Below are 27286 nucleotides of genomic sequence, written 5' to 3'. Positions count from 1 at the left end.
TATTATTTTTTTTAATAAATAAGATTAAATCATTTAAAACCTAATAAAAGAATATCTAAGACGCATGGAATTCCAGCTCCAAACATTAAACTCACCCATACTAGTCTTATTGCTTGACTATAATTTGATTATTGGTAATTAAAATCTCAATTCCTAAAACTTTGATATGATTTTTTTCCTTAATTTATGTGCCAACTAAATAGAGAAAAAGAATTTAAGTTCATTGATGTTGAATAATTGAAATTTGATCTTCTTTTCTTCCTCTCTTTCTCAAATGAAAAAGAAAAAAGAAGGAACCAACCAAAAGTATGACTGGCCAAATGAACAAAGAACTAAAGAAGAAGAGAGGGAGTGGGACCTGGGTGGCTGAATTTGGCTTTCATTAGCCGCCATAAAAGTTTTGGACAAAACATAAGAAGAAATTATTGAGAGGATACTTTAGGACCCAAAAAAAAAACATCAAAAAGATATGCTGCAATATAATTTTCACTTTCCGGACATAAAATTAATAAATACAAAAGAACGAAAGAAAAAGAATGAGCTTCTTCTCACAGTCAAAACTGTTGCCTCTCCATTACAAGAGATTGTCAGGCTCCATTAATAATTCTACCATAATTGTTGCATAGCATAGGCCATAAAGATCAATCTTTGTGTCTCCAATCTGGCGGCTACCTGTACTTCTTGGCTTTCGCCAACTTCTTCTTCTTCTTCTTCACTGCCTTGGGTACTTTGGTCTTCCGGGCCTCCCTCTTCTCTTCCTTGACTTTCTTCTTGTTCTCTTTCCTAGCAGCTTTCTTATCGAGAGGTGGCTGTGACTCATTTTCTGGTGCGGATCTGTGCCCACTTGACTCGCTCGAATAATCGTCGTCGCCATCATCATCTGTTCCAGATTCTGTTTCGCTGTCAGGCGAGTTTGAATGTCTGGCAATATCTACAGCAGATTCTTGTTTTAGGGTCCCCTCCTCATGGAGCTGCTGCTGCTGCTGCTTTCCCGGTGGAGAAGATTGAGCCATAGAGAGAGCCTGTTTGAGTCCGGTAATAGTTTGATAGTATAGATCTCCCGTATCCTTGCCACTTGTAATCCGATCTATATCCTCCTCAACATTTTTCACATGATCCAGTGTCTTGGGAATGAAGGACTAGCGACGATCCCAATAAACGGGAGGAAACCGAATTGTGAGCATCTAATTCAGTTCAGTAATGACGGAAGAAAGCCTAATGTTCTTAAATGCGTGAAATATATCAAAGCAGGATCAGAGAAGACTTGAAACAAAGTCCATGTTGCCCAATTGGTGGCAAAGACAGACCTCTTTTTATGACAACCCAACTTAAATTCTTGAGAAGAAAATCGTTTTGGAAAAAAGTACATATGTTGAGATTAGAGCATAATATGGCGATGCCGGTTTACCTGCACAAAAACAGAGTCTGCAATTTCATCCTCGTGCGAAATCACATCTCCTCTGGCCAAAATTTTTTGTTGAACCTGCAATTACATTTAGAAATAACAAAAGTAGAGTATTATACGGCTTAGTGCAGTGATCCCTTCAACATAAAAGCAGTTTAGGAAAAGAGAATACCTCCTCTAGGTAACTGTCTATGGTTTCATCTGTAATAGAAGGATCAACTATGAAATCAAATAATTCTCGAATCGTCATGACACCAACACCGTGTTTTTTAAAGAAATCCTGCATACCATGACATGGTCAATTGAACTACACAATTACAAAAACACATCCTCATCGCTTGATGCAAGATCTTAAACATGAATCCAGCTTAGAACAACTCACGGAAATATGGACACAGTCTTCTCGGAGAAAGTCAAGAGCATGAGGATGGTCAAGATCAACTGCTTGGGAAACATCAATGATATGCAAGTGACCCTTCAGAATAACAGGAACACACTCAGTGTTGTCTACAGTTGGATATCAACCCCACTGGTTCAAGCATCTATAGAGGCTCACCTCAAAATAAAGTACGTTATATTCGCTTAGGTCTCCATGAACAAGCTTGCACTTCTGGTATAATGTCCGCATGGCCAGTATCATCTAGTGAACATAACAAGGGTTATTATTAACCATCAAGTGGAAAAAGATAATAATGCTACCCTATTTCAGAATCCTGAGATGGCACTAGAATAAATGCCTCCATAATCGTTGAGCATACCAATTTTAAGTAAGAAACGGGAATGTAAAGGAAATGTGCATTAAATCTTAACATATGCCAAAAGAGATAAACGGGTCCAGATCTACTTAATTTGCCATGCCTGCACTTAATAAATGTGTCCAGCAAAGGACTAAATAGATCGTGGCTAAATGTATAGGGATCTACTGTATTTGTACAAATACTTTCCTTCATGAACTCAAGAAAATGCAAAAGTATTTCTTTCCCAACCAAGAGTTTTTATCAGAAATCCTCCTCCACATGCATCCTCAAAGGCTAGACTTAAATGATAGGAGTCCATAAACCAGTTCTAGGATAGCAAAACTCGTGGTCTCTCTCTCTCTCTCTCTCTCTCTCTCTCTCTCTCTCTATATATATATATATATATATTAGTTTTAGTTCCTCGTCTTTTCTCTTTTAATATTGGGCCCAATCAAGGCCAAAAAGAAAAAGGAAAAGCCTCCCCTCCCTCACCCCTCACTTCTCCTTCTGAAGGCTAAAAGGGCAACTCTCACAACTATCTTCAAATTTGTCTTGAGCATAATAATGACGGTTTTCATCTTCAGCATAAGTTAGAAATCCTGATGATTAGGAATTATGAATGGGTTAAAGCACATTCCAACAATATGTTAAAACAGTTTTTTAGTATCTACTATTGAAAACTAATTCCTTCTAAGTGGCTTCCTATGATTTTATGTTTTAAAATGTTCTGCATATTGTGATGGGTTGTCTGGTCAGTTAGTGTGCCGTAGACAACAGCCATAAGGAACATTAGCTTATCATCAAGTGAAAGAAGCGAAGTCTGGACCATTTCAAACATAGGGCCCAAAAATAAAATGAGATTATGGCTTAATGGTAAGGGACAAATAATTGGGCAGACTGAAATTTGGTTATACCTTTTGATAAGGTTAGCATAGATTACCACCCAGACTAAACTCTTACTCGGTACTCACTTTCCTTCAAAGTTGTCCAATGCTGTAACCAATGGTGCTGTGGCACCCAGATCCCAGTTCGACAAAGCAGTCAGTTTCTTGTGCAGTTCTGGTGCTGCTGAAGGACAGCGTCAAAGAATGGGGAATCTCTGGATGGCAACCAACAGCACTAGAGTGGAGCCGGCGGAGGTGTTGCAGTGGAAGAGAGAGCTAGACGACAGCGACTGCAGAAGGCTTTTGGGTTTCCTAGGGTTTTCTTGTGGTGTTTTAAGGGTAGAGGCCTTTTTGGGTCTTATGTTTGGGCTTGGGTTTATCTGCACATTTGTCTTAGCCCATTAGCTTCTTAGTGATTGTCTTATTTTAGCTCTGTATGTTTTTTAAGAATTGTAATGGCTTGTTCCTCTACCTAAGAGAAATCTCGGGGCATCTGCCCTTTGTGGGTTCAGGGTATTGTAATGCTCTGTTTTTAGAAGAAAGGAGGGGATCAAAATTCTAATTCTAGAGTTTGAGGGTAAATGGAAATCCAATTCTTAACAATATTTTATTCCAAACACAAGAATTCATTAAACCACTGGAGTTGAATTCCAATTCTAATCTTTTAGGTTCCCAAACACACTGCTAAATTCTGAAGTGTTCCTTCATATCTCAAGCCTAGTATTCATATCTTCTTTCATCTCATCCACCAACACAATAATATCCTCTGAAAATGGTACACACATAACAACGCCTTTGCCTGGATATGTTTAGCGAGAACATTCATTACTAAGGCAAATAAATAAGGGCTTAATACAGATCCTTGAGGTAAATCGATTGTAATTGGAGAAGTCTTAGTATCTCCTCCAAATGTTCTGGCACATGGTCCTGCTCCATGATAGATGTCTTATCCTGTATGCAAGCAATTCAGGCTCCTTTCTTCTCTAAAATCCTCCATAAGACTTCATTGAAACTGTTTCATAAGCTTTTTATAGATCTATAGCTATATGTAAATCTGTTTTTTGTGTCTAGACCTAAGCACCCCTGCAAATATATAGCTTCCACTGTTAACCTACCAATCATGAAATCAAATCAGTTTTCCTACACCTCGGCTGATTCAGCTATAATTTCTACAACTTTGAGCATCTCCTTTATTTTTGTAAATAGGCATTAAACTTCTCTTCCTTCACTTATTTAGCATCCTTTTTTATTTAAGGATCATATTAAATAATTTTGTTAAAAAAAATGCCCTATCACAAGCATTTTCATATTTCGATCTGCCTATAATCAAATTCAACTGCCTTACTACTCTTCATCTTTTTCAATACTTGCTTTACTTCATTTGGACATATACATCTATAATCATGAACAATCTAGAAAAAAAATTGATAAAAGTAAAAGGACTCATCTATAAAAGCTGGCAACGGTTGTGAATAAGAAACATCTATCTAAGATGGTTTGGCTATCCAAAATCCATACAGATCTCAGTCCGTATCCGCAGACAGAAAAAGTAAGTCAATATAAGCATCTGATTAGTCTGATGCTATGATTAGCTAAATATTAAATTCAGAAATAAAACGGGACAGACCTCCACATAACCTTCTCGTAGCTTGTCCAAAGATAAAGCTGCATCTTTAAGACGAGGTGCTGCCCAACCAGACCTACCTATTACAGAAAGATTACAAGAAATGTCAACAATTGAAAGTTGAAAGCAAACTACAAATCCAAAAGCACATGTAATAAACACTCCTCAGTGGTGGTAGCAAAGACCAATTATCTATCACACTAGGCGGAACATAGACCAAATATTTAGGATGATATGATATGAAAAAAGCATATACCCTCAGCATTTTAAAGTGACCAAGCCATTGCATGAAGAAACATCCATGATCCAAATAGACAGAAAAACAGGAACAAAAATAACGTGCTCCAATTTCCAAATTTCAGGAGCACGGCATGCTTCTGTTGAGTGAAGCATAGGGTATAGGAAGACCTCTTCTCTGAACTAACCATTCTTATTTCATCTGCTCTCATGTCCATAATGAAGGTAAGGATGTTTTGATCCCAGAGTAAGCATCCTGCATATAACCTTGGTGGAAGCAATCTATTCCAGACCAGGCCTCATGCATACAATCTTGTCATCATAGGTAGTTAATAATAGGCATCTAATATCGTAAATCACTGATAGGACAAAACTAGGGATTAAGTGTCCTATAGTGTGATCCACAGGTTAAACGAGGACACTGGCCAATGCTGCCAAAAGATTTAAAACTCTTTTATTGGACAAAAGTTTACCCAAGCCCGACAATGTATACCCAATATTTTAAATAATAATAAATACACAATACCTATGAACTCCATGACCAAAACATGAAGCCTCAAAAGAAGTGGAGTAGGGCACCTAATTCCTGCTGTCTTTAGCCTGCAGTTCATTGCAACCATACCAGTAATAAGAAATCACACCATGATAAAAATATTTGCAGTTTCAATTATATATCTATATCTATATTATTATTGTATAAGCAAACACCATGTTTTGGGGTTATGAAGCCCTGTCGATGAAGTGTTTCCCTAAAATACTCTTTATGTATCTTGCTTAAAAAACAAAAATTAATTACGTAACAAGATTTAAACTCATGACCTCTAAATAATAATTGATTTCTCAAACAACTTTACCACTACACCAAGGCTCATTTTGTTTAAAACTTTGCCTAAAAAAAGAAAAAACTGTAACTGTTAAACGCCACCGAATGAACTTTCATTTATTTTTTTACTTTTTACATATGCGTAGCACGGGTCACTCCTCTAGTATATATATGCATATCAACAGTTCAAAGTACAAGATTAGAATACATTAATAAATCAATCACTTACAAAAACAAGCCTACTAGCTGAAAACCTTATCAATCTATATGTTTCATTGCTTGATGGAAATAGGTTGATTCATCTACCACCAACATAGTGGAAAGGACAAAACTACAAGTTTCAAGGCTTGTCTCAAATTGGCGGCCTACAAGCAGCTGATGAGCTACATGTCTGTAGGACCCTGACCCTTAGCCAGGCCCTGTGGCTCTTCTACTAGAAGCCACAAGGGAACTCTCATTCACTTCAAGGTGTGTCGAAAATTAGTCCTTATTTTTATGTACAAGAATTTACCATGTACCTCAAGTAAATAATTATTTCTAGGTTGCAAATTGCCTTTACTAGAGGTTTCACAAAATAATTACAACTAGGGAAGTAACATTAAGCTTTCACAATGTCAAAAAAACCTTTGACTAATTCAAAACCTAGAACAGTTTTCCATCAACACAGCTATATACATGTTTCTATAAATAAAGGCAACTAAGATGCAGCCAACATGATCCCCATGCAACACCAAAATCCAAGTCTTCAGTCCATACCACCTACTGCATCACCTAAATGGTGGTGTGGCAATGATCATGGACGCCAGGGTCAAGGTACCACCCATGGAACTGCAAATTGGATCAAACATCCCAACTGGCAGATCAAAAATGACCCAGGTCGCTCTGGGTCACAAACTGGATTGCCAAAAATGGCTATTTAGAGCGCAGTTACCAGGTTTCTCTGCAACAACTTGTCACAGTATCATCATTCACAAATAAAGGGGAAAGAGATGTCAGTATGAGAAGAGAAAAGGGTGTGGGGAAAAGAGAAAAGGGGAATGGGGGGGGGGGGGAAAGAGAAGAAAAAGGGAGAACAATGGCCTGACAAAACAGAAAAGGAAAGGGAGAGGCAGTTCCAAGGAGGTATGATTTTACCCTCCCCCTAATACATTTTGGTCATTATGGACCAATCTCTTTGGGTAGATTTTTCTTTAAATGCCCAAAAAACTCCGTGCCTTTAAATTTAGTTATAGTAGGAGAAACATAAAAATTATTTGGAGGAACAGCTTCAAATATAAAACTTATTATATTAAGTTATTATAATGAAAAATAAAATTTCTTTCATGGAAGTATATGGATAAGCCTAAAATTAAGGAGGAAATAAAGAAAGACATATTAGAAATCAAGAAACAAAACTCAACCCCCAAAAAAAGTGCACCAAAATGCATTTTGCAGGCATTCCAATTTGGCACACCAGAACATGCCATAAACTGAAGTGGCGAAGTGCAGTGTAACAACCCCCCCCCAATGAAAGGAGGGTTTTGGCAGGTACCCATCAAGTGGGGCACCCATTGCCATCCCCAGTTAGCCAAAAACCTGATTTAAGGTAAGAATTCCGTGTTTGTGGTTGCATGCTACACATCACATGGCGCCATATGTTGTTATTTTGCATGATTTACTTGCATACATAAATGTTATGGCAATTGTATGTTTGCACCTACAATCATGTGAGAGCGCAGTCCATAGGAGGTAGTATCCCTTGGAAGCCATTGATTGAGGCTACCATTTTGAGCCATGGGCTAGCCACAGTATTTGAAGAATGTCTTGTCTTGCATTCATTGAGATATGAGCATGTTGCATGTAGCATATGCATATATTTCTTGTTGAGCATAATTATTCATATGGTTTCAGGTGATGCAGCAAGCAGTACAAACTGAAGACTTGGAATTTGATGTCGCATGGCGAGCATGTTGGTTGTATATTTTTTGTTTTCATGTATATAAACATGCTTATAGATGTTTTGTTGTAAAACTTTGAACTAGTAAGAAGTTTCTTTGGGAGATCATGAAAGCCTAATGTTACTGTCCCTGTTCTAATTATTTTGTGAAGCCTCAAGTAAGGCAATTTGCAAACCTATAAATAATTATACTTTAGGTACATTGTAAGTTGTTTTGCACATTAAAAAAAAAAAAGCATTAAGACAATTTCTCGACACACTATAAACTGAATGAAAGCTCCTCATGGCTTATTGTAACAAGATCAGGCCAAAGCATCAAGGTCCGACATTCCTCTTATCCATCTAGAAAATACTTTATTGCAACTACTACAAGAAGGATTCCATCAAGAAAATTTGCAGGCACCTTTACAATTCAAACCTACCTCAAAATTAACTTGACACGACAACTAACTTATGAAGAACAAACAAACAGAAGTTGAAACCACAATAACCAGAAAAAGAAAAAGGAATAGATGTTTAAACAACCATTTACTGCCAAAGAAATGGGCATAGAATACAACAACCTAAAAGAAAAAGGACACGGATACGGCTAAAAAAATACTTTTATATTTTCTTATTAATAATGTTTATGCACAAAATAACCAAATAGCACTAAGATATTAAAAGATTACCACTGATCCAATATAGAGATCTCGAATGATTTAACTATAGTAGAATATTGAAAAAAAACCACTAATCAACCATAAAAATACCACTAAATCCATAACATACAAATTATCATTCAATAAAAGAAAAGAAAAAATAGAGTTTTTATTTTAGCAAAGCAGTAATTTAATTCAATTTTGTGTTTTGTATTCTTTACTCAAAATTTAATGTTATTCCAAAAAGAAAGTTCTAAAAACTCTATCAGAACCCACTTGACCTCAAATATGCTCATGGCAATCTTGTCCCCAGCATGTCCTAAAACAATAACAATAATAACTAAAACAAACCATATGGCATCGCCTATAGGCATTTTGTGTTTGGCAGGAACTCATATATGACGAGTATACATGGTACAAAACCCGAAATGAATTATTTGTGCTTCTTAGCTATTGAAAGTAGAATAAGCCAATCACCACACTCCCTTGGTTGAGTGGGTTACAATAGAGTTTCCAAATAGTTAGCATAAGTAATCAATTGATGGTCAGCAAGAAACAGCTAGCATCAGTATATAATAACCAGCATTTGCAAGAGTGAATCAGCCTCTACTACTCTCATATGGAAGATTGTAATAGACTACTTCATAGAAAAGCATTTCATGCCTACCATGTCAATGTGACATTACTAACATTTCTCACTCCCCAGGCAACTATTAACATGAGACTCAGCCTTTAAGAGAGCTTCCCCCCTCCCCCAACCCCAATCCAGGCCTCCTTTTTTTTTTTTTTTATCATCATAAAGAATAGTTAAGAACAATACCCACAAGTTGAAAGCATTTGCAAGTAAGTACCCAAAGAAACAGAAAGTTAATAAAAGAAAATGTTTCGAGTGAGAATAGGCAAGTAGTGAATAAAGGAAAAGAGGAGAACAAATTCAATGCTTCTAACTTACACTAAAAGGAAAATAGCATCCAGAACAATTATGCCTCAAGAATCCAATAGAAATCACAAAATCTTCCAAGATTTAGTATAATCTACATTAGGATAACAATATTCAAAATCAACAAGGTTAAAGTTCAAGGAGTTAGAAAATGATAAGAGGGTGTTCATTGATATCAATCAAAATATGAAATTGAATTCAAAACCTATCCATATTTCACCTGAGTGATGCAGAACCACAAACAAGAAACAATAATAAACAAAAACCCAATCAATAAATTAAAATCAATTCAATAATCAAGACTAACTGCAATACAACCAAAACTCTATATATCTAGGCAACTAATCGCTACAATTCTACCCTTAGGATTCCATAAAATAGGGAAAAGAAAGCATAAAATAAGTAATACTAATTCCTAATTTTTTGTCCTTTTCACTGAGTGGTCATTGTTCAAGGCAATCTTGTAAGCATATACATCCACACACATACCTCATAAGATTCCTCATTTCTTTCTCAGCCCATGTCTTAACCATCTTCCTGGGATTGTGCCTGCAGTAGCCATATCTGAAACGATAATCACCTTGCACATACCGGTCTCGATCCCTGATGTGATTAGAATAACAAAATAAACCATGTAAATAAGCCATAGGATAAGCATGCATTATTTCGATAATAGAACTTGCCATCTAAAGTGGAATGAGATGAGATGATTAAAACAATAAGGATGCAGCTGGTTTGCCTGGTTCTGAGATTTCTTGGAAAAATGTTCTTTATGCTCTCAAGGTGTCAGGGCCACTTGTCAAGGTGCTTAGAGTGGTAGACAATGAGGATAAGCCTGCTATGCCTTATATTTATGAGGCTATAGATAGGGCAAAAGAAGCCATTGCAAAATCTTTTGATGATGAAAGGAAATACAAGCAAATATTTGAAATCATTGATGGGAGGTGGAATATTCAATTGCATCGTCCTCTACATGCAACTGAATATTACTTGAATCCAGAATTTTTTTATTCAAATGCAAGCATTGGAGAAGATCAAGAGATTATTGATGGGTTGTATCAAACCATAGAGAGGTTGGTTCCCACTGCAGAGGTGTAAGACAAAATTTCTAAAGAGTTAAGCTTGTATAAAAATGCTGAAGGGTTATTTGGAAAACAAATATGCATAAGAGGAAGGAATCAATTGGCACCAAGTAATATGGTTTTTTAATTAATAATCTAAGTAAGTCTAATCATTAGTCTACAACTAGCAATTTTCAATTACTGATTATGGTATATTTTTTCCTAGTTGAATGGTGGTCTCAATTTGGTATTGCAACCCCTAATTTGCAAAAGTTTGCCATCAAGATATGTAGCCTCACTTGTAGCTCTTCAGGTTGTGAAAGAAATTGGAGTGTCTTTGAGCATGTAAGAATGTTTTATCTTATTCTTAATATTCACCACTAAAGGTGTATGATTTCTTATTTCTTTAACTTATTGATTCTAATTTAATTATGACAGCTTCATAACAAAAAGAGAAATCGATTGGAGCAACGTCTCAATGATTTGATATTTGTCAGGTATAATAAAGCTTTGAGACGTCGCTTCAGTTTGCGTAAATCAATTTATCCAATTTCTTTAGATGAAGTTGATGAAAGTAATGAGTGGTTGCTTGGGGCAATTGATAAATTTGGAGAGTCAGATGATGAGCTGGTACATGAAGATCATGATTTGACATGGGCTGATGTTGCTATGGGATCTCGTGTTGAAGAAGCTAATCACTCAACTAGATCAAAAGCGACTTCAACTTCAAATTTGACAAGGGGGAGGGGGACAAGGGCATCAACTTCAAATGCTCCAATGGATCTTGACGAGGAAGAAGAAGATGGAGAGGGAGAGGGAGATGATGTAGAAGAAGATATTGGAGATGATACTTCTGATGATGAAAATATGAATACATTTGATCTTGATGATGAGGATGATTTCTAGTTTATTATGTATATCTAGTTAATCCTAATTAAAATTTAGCCATTTAGGACCTATTAATGGTTTAAGGTTGATCATTTAACTTTTTCTTTTAAGTTGACTGTTGACTTAAAGTCTTAAAACTAATATTTTTTGGTGGGTTTTGCTTAAGTTTAATGACATTTTTAGTACTATTTTGTTGTCCTTTAATTATATATGTCAAATACTAATTTTGTTTTTTATTTGTAGTGTTTAAATGTCAATTCCTTTTTCTGATTTGTCGAAATATGGTGGGATTTAATTTGTTGAAATTCATAGGTATGTCATGAAGTATGTTTATGTTGTGATTTATTTAATATATGTTGAATTCTTGAATTTTTTGGTAACATAAATGTTGATAAGTGATTAGGATCTATTTTATGACTTATTATTCAATTAAGAAGTATATTTTTCTTTCTTCTTAGTCAGCATGCATCTTGCACCTGCCAGGCGCGCCCCTCGCCTTGCGCCTCAGGCTCCAAGACCCTTTGCGTCTTAGTGCGCCTTGGGCCTTTAACAACACTGCTATTTGCATATGACATTGTATTGGTGGATGAAACAAAAGGAGTAAATCCTAAGTTCGAGATATGGAGAAATGCTTTAAAAGTTGCTCCGCAGGACTTGTGTGACATTACAAGGGAGACATATGCATGGCCTAGTGAGTCCTTAAGTTCAGGTTACAGAATAAGCTAAACCTAGGCTCTGAAGGGAGTTCTTTAACACCTTCATGGAAGAAAGGTAAAGGGATGTCCACCAATCAGGCCTTAGCAGATGAACCTTTTGCCCTACCTTTTCCTTGAGAGAGATTAGCAATCTTGTCAGCAACAGTATCAAGAGATACCTCAATGTGACACTTGTGGTAAGTGGCATAGAGGAGTTTGTTGCTGACTTACAAGAGGATGTTTTAGGTGCGGCCATAAAAACCACCATGTTCTTGATTGCCCTTAATCAACTCGTCCATTACAACAGGCTATTGGATTTCAAACAGGATCTACCCAATAGAAGGGGTTAGATAGTGATTGAATCCCCAGGATCTTTGCATTGCCATCTCAGGATGCCCAATCGTCCAACCAAATTTATTCAAGTACCATTCTGACTTGTAGAAGTATGCAGTATGCATATGTTCTATAGCTACACTATCATTGGTCGCATAGGCTTACCCCATTTAGGGCAAGGAGTTAGGCCAACAAGAGAGAAATACCCCCATACAAGGGGATGTAATAATTCTGAATCTAAATATAACAAAAATAAATTAGTTAAGTGGTATCAGAGCCTAGATTTAGCTCATTTTGTAATTTTAACTCATGACTCATAAGGCCAATTCATATCTCCCTCGTACTGTCACATAAGCCCCATGTAACAACTTTTAGCAGGCTTTCGATTGTGATGTGAACCATGGCACGTCATAGATCCAACCACGATGGTGGTCATGGTGGTATGACTCGTATTGATTGTGTGTGGTGTGGTGTGTGCGCGTGTGTTTTTTTTTTTTTTTTTTTTTTTTTTGGGTTGGGGGGAGGGGGGCCACTAAATACACATCAGCTTATATTGGATGCCTTGACAAATGTCTCCACCTTTTTGACTCGACAACAATCGACACCTAAGGCAAGAGCTGGGGTGGTCCCAGAGGCCATGCTGGTGGTGGTACTAGAAGTGATGCTGGGGGAATCACTGAGGAGCAAGGTGATGTTGATGACGAGAACCCCAGGATGACAAGACTATAGGATTGCAGATAACACTTGTTGAGTTCATGAATCAGTGACCTCCTACATTCACAGGAATTAAGAGTGATGCAACGCAGTTTCTCAACAAGATGCAAAAATTAAAGGCGGCCTTGGCTTGCAGTGGGATCTGGATGGTGCATCATCTGATATCAAACAAAGGGTGATGTAGATTCATGGTAGAAGTCCGTTTTGTGGATGAGACAGCCTACTACACCAGAGCTTGGATAGAAGGAGTTATGTTCCTTGTTTCTATAGAAGTATGTGTCAGAGACAATTAGAGAGGAGAGAACTTGAGAGTTTGAGGAGCTCAGGCAAACCCTTAACATGACTACAAAAGGAATAGGCACCCGTTTCACCAGACTTTCCCCCTATCCTAGAGTTGGTGTCCACAGAGAGGAAAGGGTCCAGAGATTTATGCAGCATCTGATAGAGCCATTGTACAAGTGCTTGGCTACCAAAGAGTTCCCTACAAATGAGCAAGTTATGGAGATGCATGTACAGAGGATTAGATCCTTATTTTCCTTGAACTTCATAAGTACATTTACTTTGATTTGTTAGTTAAACAATTTTTCCGTATTTTATATTGGAGACAAGTTTATTCATTCTTAGATAAATGTACAGACTATAAGTTATTTTAGCCCTCGAGATGGTTCTGCCACTACATGATTTGTGGTAGATTTATTGGTTTGCAACCTTGATGAATAAGACCATTTATGGATAATTTTACAACTCTTAGTATGTGATTCATTGCCTAACCATGTAATTTGAGGCTCATCAGGCCAAATGGCCACCCTAGCACTGAGATTAACACTAGTAGTGGACCTATTTTCCAACCCCCCCGCGATTGTAAGATCACCTCAAGCTTAACAGTATCCACCTCAAAGATGTCACTCAAATCTCAGCACCAACTATACTTCGCTTCAATAGTTTGCACAGAATATATTCAAATAAAATAAAGGGCAAATAATATGTACAATGAAAGGGAACATCATCACAAAGTGCCATTTATCCAGCCATTCAACACAACTGGCGATAAGTTGGATGTTTAAAAGGAATGAAAACCTATTGATTTTGAAATCAACATAATTCTTGAGAAGTAATGCATTCAAAGCCAACCTCAAAATTTTCAAACTATGTTCTACAACTATTAAGGCACCATCCCATCATTGCAACAACTTAAAGGGTCAGTGAACATACTTAAATACGAGAACAGAAGTTTTGTACACTTTGATTGCCAATTCCAGACCATCAGACTTTGTAGCATGGTATACATTTGCCTGTTGAATTAAAAATAAAATAAGAGGTCATTTGCAACATTGGTATTAGCCATGGAAAATGTGAAAGCATTTTTAATTTCATGAGGTGATCAACACAAGCACACAAAAAAACAGCTAGAGAATAGCACTGCATTACATACTTCTTTCCCTGTTGAAATACATCCATTTATATCCCGAAATATTCCTCGATTTAGCATTTTGAATAGGACCATGCGAGTTCTGGGATCAATTGCCTGAAAAACCAACAAAATTCCGCAATTATATAAGGTCCTTAATTATGACTTAAGTACCACCATAGATTTGACGTTCATTAAAAGCAAACAGAAAGGTTAAACTAAGTACATGCAGCTTAGGAAAAATTTGTTGTAATATATAAGCATGGACATGTGAAGTCAGATATCTGCTTGCACACATGCACAGTAACGGCATAGCATGAAAAAAAAAAAAACTCCATTTAATAAGAAATGTCAGCTATCCACTGCAGGTTGAAGAAGTGCGAGTAAATTACGCATAAAAACTGTAAGAATAAACAGTAAACACATTTCAATTTAATAGAATTTTTCAGAATTGAAAGAGATTAGAATATAAAACAGATTGGGAAATAGTGAATTTGTCTTATAAGTATGCAAGTATAATAAAATGGTAATGATATTCTGTAAGAACTTATAACATAGTTGGACCAATCAACCTTTTATATCATATGTGAACAACTCATTTTCCTCTTTTATTTCTTGTATACACTTTCTGTATGAATATATCTTTACTAAATGATTCATCTTGCTCCTTTATTTCTGGTCTGCTCTTTTTCTACTATTATATTTTTCCTAAATGTATGTACTTCGGCCGTGAAATAAGAGTTATATTACAGTTTCTGCAGAGAATTATCCTTGGTCATTTACTGTCTTTCTAGCCCAACTTTGCCTTCCAACCAAAGAGGGTTTATAGCACGAAAAATGAGTGTTTGTGTTAGAGTTTTGCATAGAGTCAAATTGGATCTAGAAGAAAGGATGTATGCAGTCCCGTGAAGGAGTTCGCCTGAGAGACTAAGTAGTGTAGGATTTTTTTTTCTTATGTACATTATAAGGGGCATTTTAGACTTTTGTATAGGTTTAAAATAAACCCTCATAGCCGGCACCCCAAACCTCTATAAATAGAGGAGAAAGGCACCAGTCTCAGGCATCCAATTCATTCTGATCATTGGCAATCCCTTGAGCGCTTGAGTGCAGAGAAAAAGAGAGAGAGATTGTGAGAGTTGATCTTGGAGCGATCTTGTGTAATCTCTTGGTGAAGGTTGTACTTGGGAGCGCTGGAAAGAGGGATTGTTGGGACTGTGTACTGCATTTGATTTGCTGGTTTCTAGTGGATTGTTGTGTGCCTAGGGCAACTGGATGTAGGGCCAAATATTGGCCTGAACCAGTATAATTCTTGGTCTTCTTGTGCGGTGTGTTTGTTCTTTTTAAATTCTGTTAATTTCTGTTTCTGTTATTTATTTTTCCTGTTCTTATATTTCCATTGCATTCATGAGTGTTGGAGAGGGCTTATGAGAGGGTTTTTCTCGCCTAAGGGTATAATCTGAGAGTCCTAAAGTTAACAGTTTGAGATGTGCGAATTAGAGAACTCTAGAACTCCATTATTGATGATGATCTTTTTTTTGTTTTCCTTTCATAAGTGGAAAACCCTCTTGCATATCAAGGTTTATGAGAGTACTTATTGTCAAACATAACCCACAATATAGTCTTGGATTGTAATACAGCTCTTGATAATTGTAGAACTTGAAAGTATCAGTAAGTGGCAATGGAGCTACAAAATGAAGTGAATCAATGATGTCAAAATATATTGTTTTGTCATACAATGAGAAGAAATAAACTATGGGGCAAGACAAGAGCCATAAAGCTGCAGAAAATATCTTTCCAACAACTGTTGCACTTGGGGAAAAGCAGTCAGTGGAATTTATTTATTGTGTACATGGAACAAGTAAATGAAAGCACTTTTTCCCGTTCAATAAAATCCCATGTAAAAATACTAGATCACTGATCTAATGGTAAATCTCTACATATTACTCCCTAAAGTATCTATTTGTGTGTTATCAGCGAATAACAATAACCTATCAAAATTAAAAAATCTTCCCTTAATTGCCAGTAGGTGCATCTCACAAAACAGATGCAAGGAAGATGAAATAAATTATAATTAAAGAAAAAGGATACTGAGATCATGATACAGCATACACATTGTTGTTACAAAGAAACAAGTTGCAGTATAATTACTATAACATGTTGTAAATGGCAACAAGTGTTTCAAACCTGCTCAACAGTTGCACGATCTGCTTTATCTGTAATTTTAGTTTTGCCGATGGCCATCTCTCGAACACTTTCACGAATCGCAGTCGTCACAGAATTTGACATGTTGACACTGTGCCTTCCTTCCCACTCCTATAAATAAGCAACTCAATAAGAAAACATGTAATTCCAAAATACAATGAAGCCAAGTTATTAAGTGATAACAAAGACAAATGGTACTACAGCTTCTCAAGGTCCTTCCAATCTCATTATTGCTTCCCGCAGAGAGGGGTTTGGGGGGGGGAGATAATGTCTTTGGTGAAATTCAAGGGAATTACCGTCACACCCTTAGGGTTGAGCTGGGGTATGAAAGGGAATTGGAAAGTTTAAGAGGAGAATTTGGGGGAGAGATCAGACGTGGGGAGAGGTACAGCAGCAAGAAGATGAGAATAAGGGAGAGAAGATAACCAAGAGAGAGACAGAAATATTAGGAGAGAAATATTCAATTCATTATGCATCATGCTTCCTTCCTACAGCTGAGGCTTAATATATAGCCTCACAGTGGCAACCACCTTAGCTACAAGACAAGGCATTGTAACCACCTATGCTGCAAGACAAAAAAGGGAAAAGGCAAAAGAAAAAATATCCTAACAAAATATAGGGACACAATCACATAGCTACCCTTGGCCATGTGACAATTGCCCCCCCTTGAAATGTTTCTTGTCCCCAAGAAACTTATTACAGTCGATCCATTGTTCCTTTATCCAATCCCGGCTAGATCTCCTGCTTCGTTGTCTTCCACTAAACCTTCCATATGCAGCAACTGTCTTCTACATTGGTGGCCCAAACTGAATTTGTCCCCGCATTTAAAGCATAATCCGAGTCTTCTCCTGGACTCCATAATAGGAGATTTGGCTGCACTGGGATGCTCTTTTCCCTAAGTCCAATTTGAGGCTGCCTTCCAAGCATTTTCTCCCACCACCTAACCGCTCTGAGGATACCCTTCTGTTACAGCTCTGTGCTTTTCAAAAATAGCCTCTAGTGCCATCTCTTGTAGCTTGGCCTTCTCTGTAGCCTAATTGACAGTAGTGGGCAGCATCATCTTGACTACTAGTTGTAACTCCACATTTAACCCATTGATGAAACTGGATACGAAGCAAGCTTCATCCAGCATGGGGTGAGCGACATCAATCAACGCCTTAAGTTCTTCAAACCTCACAAGATACTCGTCCACCAATCCTTCTTGTTTCATTTTGTTAAATTCTTCTATAATGTCCACCATCTTCCTTTCTCCAAACCCCCCACACAATCCTTCTACAAACTCCAACCAGCTTAGGATTGTTCTTCCCCAGCTCCACCCTTGTCCACCAATCCTTCTTGTTTCATTTTGTTAAATTCTTCTATAATGTCCACCATCTTCCTTTCTCCAAACCCCCCACACAATCCTTCTACAAACTCCAACCAGCTTAGGATTGTTCTTCCCCAGCTCCACCCTTGAAACCATATATCGCCAGTGTTGTTAAGGTATGTCACCACTACGTTTACCTTCTGCTCTTCCGCCATCCGGTATTGATAAAAAAATTGTTCACACCTGGGAACCCACCATCTCGAGTTGTCTCCTTTGAACATTAGGATGTCGAGTCTTGGCATAGGAATCGGATTTTGATGGGCCTCAACACCCCTCGCCATTTCCATCCTCAACTCGGGTGGCTCCTCTACCACCGCTTGGTCTGGAGTGTGACGTCTGAATCGGCCCCCTACGAGTATTGGAGCTGGGTTGGTCCTCGGCAAAAAATTTGCTAGCAAGCTCGCATTCGGAAGCCTAGAGAACAGGGTCAAGACTGTGCTTAGCTACTACCTGAACCCAAAAAATTCCTCCTAGAGATGGGAGAAATCTTCTCTCAAGTTTCTCTCCATTGCCATCATTTCCACTCAACCTCAACTCAATTCTTCTTAGGTCTACCAGAGGCCAAGCTCTATTGTTTCTGTTAGAGTAAATAACAGCACTCCACCAATTTTCTCAACTCAAATAGCTCTCCTTATCCACTCATACACCAGATAACACAAGCGATAGAAACACCACAAGAAATAAGAAAACAAAATAGCAAGAACACACAGAATTTATCCTAGTTTGGTCTTAAGAACAAGACCTACATCCAGACTGCTTGGTGCCTCTTTTCCACTATCTTGAAACAACTATAGGATGATTACAACGAGAACCTGAACCCTACCTTGCCCATATGCTCTGAAAGCTAACAGGATTCTAGAGAATACAAGCTATCCCCAGCCACTCTCTACCTCTCGCACTCAATCCCAAATACAAGACAGAAACCAGAATCTAACCTTCCCGAAAATAGACGCACTAAGCTGATCTCTATCCCTATCCCACGATCCCTATTTATAAGATATAGGGGCGTGAGTTACAAGAATTAACTATCTACCCAACTGACTAAAACTAGCTAAATTGGTCAGTTGCCCCTTCTAGAAACATACCTTCTAGAAGTGAGATTAATTCTATCTCTTCAACAGAAAAATGCATACAGCAATACAACGATATTGTTTACATCTAATCTAATCTAATACAAATGACACAACAATTTCTAATCTCTCTTTGATCTACTCCTGGTTCTGTCGAATGCCGAGCTCCATCGCATCCAACTGTGACTCCAACTATTTCATTTGTGTCCCTTCTATCATCACTAGGTTCACCTGCTACCAACTTGCTGAAAAAGTCGACAAAGGTAGTCGATCATCTTTGCCCAGGTGATCTCCAACTCACTAATCCTAATCGATGTACACTTCTGTCCTATACTGCCTAGAATTCTAATTGCTCGGAATCTGCTGCTCACTGGAATGTCTGAACTGATTGGTCAAGAATCACCTAGCTGCTCTGATACCAATTGTCACACCCTTAGGGTTGAGCTAGGGTATGAAAGGGAATTGGGAAGTTTAAGAGGAGAATTTGGGGGAGAGATCAGATGTGGGGAGAGGAACAACAGCAAGAAGATGAGAATAAGGGAGAGAAAATAACCGAGAGAGAGACACTGAAATATTAGGAGAAAATTGTTCAATTCATTACGCATCGTGCTTCCATCCTACAGTTAAGGCTTAATATATAGCCTCACAGCTACAACCACCTTAACTACAGGACAAGGCATTGTAACCACCTATACTACAAGACAAAAAAGGGAAAAGACAAAAGAAAAAATATCCTAACAGAATATAGAGACACAATTACATAGCTACCCTTGGCCATGTGACAATTACACTCTGCCAAAAATTATAAGTCACTAAAGACCATTTTAGAAGCAACAAAGTTTGAATTTCAGAAAAAGAATTCTTAGAAAGTCAGTTACTACTTTAAGTAAAACTTTTAAATTTCAATTATTACACCTTATTTTTGTTATGGACTACTTCTGTTATCAAATACAGAAAATCAACATATCAATAACAAAATTCTCACAATAACTTGCTTCCCTTGCCCAAGGAAACTCAAGCTTTGCAGTTATTTAAGCTTGTGTCATTTGTCTTGTCTCTAATGCTTTAGATATGTTAGGCAAACCCCAATTCAATCAACTATTAGTTGACATCTATTGATCTAAGATCACTAAACCTTTACCCCATGTTTGGATTCATTTCTAATTCTAATTTTTTATCTTTGGAATGTGTCATGTACCTAAGGTTTAGCCTAGGGTTGGATTGGCAATCGGAAGGATCCGATTGAAGTAAGATCAAGAATAGAATGATAGGAGAGGGAAATTGAATAGAAATGGGGAAGAATTTAGAGAGAAACGAGGGAGAATAGTAGAGAGAAACAAGATGGAGATTTGAGAGAAATCTAGAGAGAGAATTGAGAATTTCATTCAATCAATTGAAGCATAATCTTGCCCATCCTCAACTGTGGCTTATATATAGCTTAACAGCCTTCCCACATACGCCCATATGCAATACAACAAATAGCCTAACTAGCTAAGGACAAAGTCCTATAATAGAAAAAGGAAAGAGAATTACAATTATTGTGCAATGCAAGTAGGCTACTACTAAAATATTTACTAATCAATCCTCGAGAATCCTTGAGGTTATGACGATTCCCCCCTCCTTGAGAGAGTTTTTGTCCCCAATAACTTACAACGATTGCATCGCTGATTCTTCATCCAATACCAGCTCTCTCGATCTGGTTCAATCCTCTTGCTCTCTTTCTCCATCTAGGCCTATTCCTCTTTGCCCTTATGTTCTCATCAACTGGAACAAAACCACAAGTTAGCACCACAGTTCGTACAATGGCAATCAAGGCTGCATTTACCTCCAAGATGTAATAGACCATTCCCCTTGGGTTTGCAATAGCTACCCAATCAAGATTACCGGTACTCACAGTCTGAGGATCTAGTATGGTGCCAAAACCTGTCAATATGTCCAAATCAAGTGCCTTTAATGAATTTAGCCGCTCCTTGCCATAGGTAGCAATTGAAACCTGCAACCCTACCGCCTCCAAATGATGATCATTCTAAAACTCACACATCCAACCAGTTACCACATATGTTACCCTCTTCTCATCATCTTCGATGTTGGCTATTTTGAACCCAGAAGATTGACCAACTAGTTCTCCAGCCATCTACTCATCCTTCAATGCAATAGACAAGCATTCGGATTTGCTAGTTGGAGGAAGAACCAACACAGCAGTGAGAGTTTTGTTCTCGTCGCCAAAACCTTTGACTTCTTCCACTATCTCCCTTAGCTTTTCTCCAACTACAATCAGCTTCCAACATTCCTCACAACTTTGAATTTGCTGCTGGTGGAGAGAACTGCTATCAGGGTTATAGCTCGTAGAAGATTTCCCTTGGATGAAAGAGAAATCAGCATCTCTCTTTTCAGCAAGTGTGTCTTGCTCTCCTAAAACCCCTGCTTTAGTTACCTCTGTTACCAAAAGCACTGAAAACGAGTTCACACCCTCTGCAATTTGGCTTGCACCTTCTGAAATGACAGTAACACCATCATATTGTTCAGTGTTAGAGTCTTTTATGTTGGTGGTAAGATATCCTCCAGCTAGTGTTGTTTTCACCTTCTCATTGCTGCCTAGTTTAACCTGAGCCAAAGAATCCTCAGTTTTTTCCAAAACCACATCCCCCACATTAGTCGACTCTCCATATATTGGGCTAGACACCCGCGGTAATGTAAAGGACTTTGCTTCCTCTATCAATCCCTTCAATTACCCTTCGTTTTTTTCCTACCAATTCTCATTAGGCACATCCAAATGTATTAGCTCTCCCCCTGGCTACAAAACAACCTTAACTACTTTTTCTGTCAAAATTTTCAGATCCCCTGTCAATAGTCCAACAACATCTTCTTTTTGTTCACTGGAATATTTCAGAAGCTCACTCCCAACACGTTTCTCATCCAAGAGTCCTCTATTACAGTAACTCTATCCTGATGATTGATTGCCTGAATCAATCATCTTCTGGTTAGAATTTCGGGAGCGGTCATCTGCAACATTACTTCTCAGTTTATCGAAGAATTAAGCAGGAAAACTGACGTTATATCTCTTAGTCAACATCCTTGCAAACACCTGCAACTGCTCTCGTAGCGCACAGCCTATTTCCACGCTCGATTTGTGTATCACTCTACTTGTTTCCTTATCCAATTGGGTGAACTTATTATCAAACTTCTTTTCCCATGCTTGAAGCTTCTAGCCCAACTCCTCATGATGTCTGCCTCCAACTGAAAATGTATCATTCTTCTGCTACAAGTTAGGCTCCACTCGTTTCATGTGTGCACTGCTTCCCATGGCCTCATGAGCAGGACATCCCACTGAAAACGCAGCATTCTTTTACTGCAATTGAGGCTCCCATGGTCTCATGCGTGCTTTGCCTGTCATGGCAGAAATCTCACAAGCAAGACAAGCCACAGGCCAAGAACCCAGAGCTCTGTCCATCCTAAATCCCACACTTCCCTTCAATAATTGCCTCACCCAGTCACCTCTGAAATTGATCCAATAAGTGGCAAATTACAACTGTTGTTCCACTTCAAGGTCAAGTCTATTGTAGGAGTGGAAGAAGTCGCACAGTTACAATGACTTGATCGGGCTTCTAGAGTCCCCTAGATCACCATTAGAAGTGAAAATCAATCGCTACAGTGGTCACCTTCAGAACCGAGATCATCGTAGTCAAAGAATTGATGTCGATCGTCTACTGCTCCTGGGTTTTCGTAATCGCCTTCAATTTCCGACAATCAAGAACCATGCGTCAAAATCAATTCTAAGATTCAACTAGGGATCTCCTAGTTGCTTCTATGCCTCGAACGCCCAATTCACCAAAATAATCAGAATTGCACCAGTAGAAGAAACCGAAGGCTAAGGTTCTACTCTAGGAGTTGCCTTTGCCTCGTCTTCTCGTTTGCACACTCTGATTATCACCTAGACCTCCGATCCGTTGAACTAATTGTAGACGATCGCACTTGTTGGTTCAGCGATCACTCTATATCCTCTTCACTAACTTGCTGGAATTTCGCCAAATCGTTGGAATTTCAGCATTGGAATCGCCTAGGCTACTCGCCTTCCTTGAGCAATTGTGATGCAACCTACGGAATTCTCTGGAATTGAGAATCGTTGTCTGTTGTAATTTGTGAATTGGCTTCCAAACCGCCGAATCTGTTTCGCCCTTCCACTTCGAGCAATACTTACCAAAAGTTGCAGCCGATGTCAACCTCCAGCTCTCTTTCGAAATTCAATCTAGGAGATGCTCGCCCGTTCCGAATTCTACTACTGGATCTGCTTCACCTTCACACGTCAATTGATAGCTTCTGTTGAATCAGCAGTCAAAGTTGCTGCTAGGACATCACCTCTAGCACCACCTCGCCAAGCAATTGGCAACCTCCAGATCTAATCACTCACTTCATGTTGTCTGCAAGTTGAAATGATATGTGGTTGTCAAGCCCCACACCTTCTTCATTTGGCTCCGTTACCGTCCTTCAAAGTCGTCTCAATCAGTTCCGAGGAACACCTCGCTTGGTGACGATCTGTCCTTGGTTCCTTAGGAATCAGATCGTTTTTGTTGGCCAATCAGTTCTGTTGAAGCTCCTCAATAGTTCGTTCGTATCGCTGGAATTTCACACTGCGAACTAATCGACTCTCTTCGCCAAATCGTTGTATCTGCCTCAATTCACTACTAAAATCAATGGATTCACAGCCAAGGAACGATGCTCTAATACCAATTTGTCATGTACCTAAGGTTGGATTGGCAATCAAAATGATCTGATTGAAGTAAGATCAAGAACAAAATGATGGGAGAGGGAAATTGGACAAAAATGGGAAAGAATTTAGAGAGAAATAAGGGATAGTAGTAGAGAGAAACGATAGGGAGATTTGAGAGAAATCTAAAGAGAAAATTGTGAATTTCATTCAATCAATTCAAGCATAATCTTGCCCATCCTCAGCTATGGCTTATATATAGCCTTACAGCCTTCCCACATGCACCCATGTGCAATACAACAAATAGCCTAACTACCTATAGCTAAGGACAAAGTCCTATAACAAAAAAAGGAAAGAGAATTACAATTATTGTGCATTGCAAGTAGGCTACTGCTGAAATATTTACTAATCAATCCTTGAGAATCCTTGGGGTTATGACAGAATTGAAAAAAAAAAAAAAAAATTGTATGTGGACTAAAATACCCCCCCTCCCTCTCCAACCATCTCTGCCACCCATCTCCGTTTCTATTTCCATCGCTATCGCCAACCCTTGCCACTCCAACACCACTGCCAAATTGCAACCCAAGCCCTTTTGAGTATAATTTTATTCTAGCTTTTTATTTTATTTATATTTAGTTTTATTTAAATTATTGAATATAATATATTTAGTTAATTCCTAATTCCATGATTAATTTTGAAATTTAATATATACGTATACATTACATAATATAAAAATACATATATACGTTTTTTATCTTTTTTTGATATACTTTAACAACATTATTATATAAAGGGTATTTTAGGAAATAAGAGCCAATGAAACTTCAATTTTGGATTTATTTTAAACATAAGTTTACGAAATTCAATTGAATTCCATATTTTAAGTTGTGTCATTCCAAATATAAGAATTCCATTACAAATAAATTTTATGTAGAATTCACTACAAATGAATTTCAATTTCAAAGTTCACTCATTCCAAACAGAGAGTTAGCAATTACGCTCAATTCAATTTCACGCATGAAAGTTTACTTTAATCATATGTGTAGGCACAAATATATATATATATGGTTAAAGGGTACATAATATGTATGTATATAAGCATGTACATCTCGTGGGAACCCAAAAACTAGCTAAAGTGGTAATGTCAAGTTTGCAAGGTTAAGACTTAAGATAAAGATCAGGAGAAGGGTGTACGGGAGTAAGTAAAGTGACCAAGAAGGAACAAAGTTGGTAGCATGCACGGGAGAAATCTAAAACCTGTCCTTCCTAGCTCACCAGCCAGGCATATATGAATAGAGGTTAAGGAGATGAGAAGACCTCCCAAGAGAAGGTCTATCACGTTGGAAGGTTAATTAAGAGAATGTTTGCTTTTCATCATCGTGATAGTGTTGAGAATGTGGCCATCATGGTATGGTCCATGATCCTATCAAAATCATCAAAGGCTCAAGGCACACTGAGAAGCAAGAATGCTTGGAGCCTACACAACATTATGTTCAACATATACCCATAAAAAGATAAATACAAATTTATAAAATCATAAATAACAAATAACCAACACTATTAACTGAATAATGGGCTGTTTTAATGTTTTCTCAAATTTCTTTAATTTTTTCTGGTTATTACTGGTTAGATTTTACAAGTCCACCAAAAATAAAATAAAATTACATAGGAGCAAGAGGCGTGAGCTTTGCGCCTCATGAAGCAAGGCGCCCTCAACTAAGTCTTGTGCCTAGGTGTGCCTCAAACATGCCTTTGACAACTATGGAGCCAATGTATGATCCCATCTTGAGAGGCTAGTTAAATAGAGATATCCAACGAAGATTCTCTCCCTAGCTTACCCTTGGCCTAGGGTTCTTACCTAAACCCTCATCTGAGGTGGTGAGGAAATACTTGATTCAAAGGGGATAGCAATGTGCAAGTTGGCTCTAGGAGTCACTATGTAGACTGACACAATGACTCAAGCTCTATGTTAGAGTTGGAGATTCTTGGGTGTCGAAGCCTCATGCCACCTTATAAGGCTGGCACATGCCATCCAGCTGGCCTTAGAGTTGTTCATGTGGTGAATGTTGAATGTTGAATGGCACTATTTGGAGACAACTTAATTTTCTCATATCTATCTGTATGGATGTCAAAGAAGTTGCATAGAAGAGGTGATTTGTGATTGATTAAATGTACAATTGAAATAATCCTACGTACCAACCATTGCTTTTCTTACTAATGGTCATTGTGGAAAAAAGAAAAAATGGGCACATCTTATAACTGATCTTCTAGGAAGATAGCATTTTTTATACTTGCAGTTTTTTAAAACTTGATTTGCATCTCATTCAGTCTGTATATTCTAAAATCAATATAGGGGATTCTGTAATGTTTTATCTTAATAATTATAGTCTTGAAAATGTCCTTCACTGAATCGTTGGTCACATCTATAAAATCTCTGACAGATTCACAGGATCAGTTCTTTGGGACAAATGAGCATTCTCCATTATAAACTATTGCATAATATTTATCTTCTTCAATATGCATTGCTATCAGAAATTGTAAGCATGACTGAGTGCAAATACTAAGTCCTAGTTGAAAATCAAAAAGATAATCATGGAGTCACCTACTTAGTTTCCGAAAAGTAATACCATAGTCCTTCAAACAAAATTCCATGTGTCAACAAACATATTCAGTTCTTTTTTCTTTTTTTGCTGAACATATGTTAATTTGATTCTCTGTTCTGACCTAACCAAATAATAACAAAATTCCATGTGTCAACAAACATATTCGTTCTTTTTCTTTTTTTGCTGAACATATCTTAATTTGATTCTCTGTTCTGACCTAACCAAATAATAATAATAATAATAATAATAATAATAATAATCCAATAGATTTAGCTTCCATTAATTCATCCGTTTCCTAGGTTTTTCCTTGCCTTTCTTTCCCTCCAAAATCCTAGTTCCAATCACAGCGAAAAATCCAATGGTTACGGAGAAGTCAGAAGATACATGAATAAACCCGTATGTCTGTCTGTCTCTCTGAGTGTCGGGGTGGGCGGGTGTGTGTGTGTGTGTGTGTGTGTGTGTGTGTGTGTGAGAGAGAGAGAGAGAGAGAGAGTATTTTGTACCTCCAAGGGTGAAGCTCTGATGCGGTTGGAGAACTTCTGGTTGCGATTCGATAGAGGTTGGAGCGAAGAAGAATTGGGGCGTGAATGGAGACCCCCATGAGCATTGGGCCGCCTGGCCTGCAGAGCAAAACCGCCTTCAACAGCTTCATTGTCTTCCTTGGAATCCAAGTAGTCCAAAGCGTCTCCGATTTCAGAGTCCGACGACCACGAAAGCTCTTCCTCCTCCTCGTCAACTTCAACCCCGTCAGTTCCAAAAACCTCTTCTTTCTCTTCTGCTACCGACATCCCTAACTAGGTTTCCACGGAGCTCTTCACTTGGCTTTTGCTGTCTTCCGCGGCTCTTTTCGCCGGAATAACTTCCCGTTTTCCGGTTAGAAATTGGACAATCTGACTGCTCCACGACCATGCAAGCAGAACTTAAATTTGACAAATCAATCAATCCCTCCTCTGTGTCCAGCCGGGTTTAGGGTTTTAGACAAACAGTAGAGAAAGAGGGCTACGGCTTTGCAGA

General features: G+C 38.0%; 1 protein-coding gene across 1 annotated transcript; it reads right to left on the bottom strand.

The window, feature by feature from the left end:
* Positions 1-363: 363 nt before the first annotated feature.
* LOC127790320 (uncharacterized) lies at positions 364-27286 on the bottom strand. The gene is made up of 12 exons (XM_052319769.1): positions 26776-27286; positions 16511-16639; positions 14351-14443; positions 14131-14210; positions 9717-9830; positions 5414-5487; positions 4654-4730; positions 1962-2045; positions 1788-1880; positions 1578-1685; positions 1409-1483; positions 364-1139 (listed from the first exon to the last, which is right to left on the bottom strand). The coding sequence occupies exons 1-12, from the start codon at positions 27058-27060 to the stop codon at positions 669-671; spliced, it is 1683 nt and encodes a 560-aa protein (XP_052175729.1). The 5' UTR covers positions 27061-27286; the 3' UTR covers positions 364-668.

The sequence above is a fragment of the Diospyros lotus genome, chromosome 14 (assembly GCF_014633365.1).
Source record: "Diospyros lotus cultivar Yz01 chromosome 14, ASM1463336v1, whole genome shotgun sequence".
Taxonomy (NCBI): Eukaryota; Viridiplantae; Streptophyta; class Magnoliopsida; order Ericales; family Ebenaceae; genus Diospyros; species Diospyros lotus.
The sequence above is the reverse complement of the archived record's forward strand: the minus strand, read 5'-3'. Positions and strand labels throughout refer to the sequence as shown.

Coding starts and splice junctions, on each gene's coding strand:
- LOC127790320 (XM_052319769.1), bottom strand. CDS start 27,060: ATGTCGGTAGCAGAAGAGAAAGAAGAGGTTTTTGGAACTGACGGGGTT. Junction 2,046..4,653: donor TACGAGAAGGTTATGTGGAG/GTCTGTCCCGTT, acceptor TATGTTCACTAG/ATGATACTGGCCATGCGGAC. Junction 1,686..1,787: donor AAGACTGTGTCCATATTTCC/GTGAGTTGTTCT, acceptor CATGGTATGCAG/GATTTCTTTAAAAAACACGG.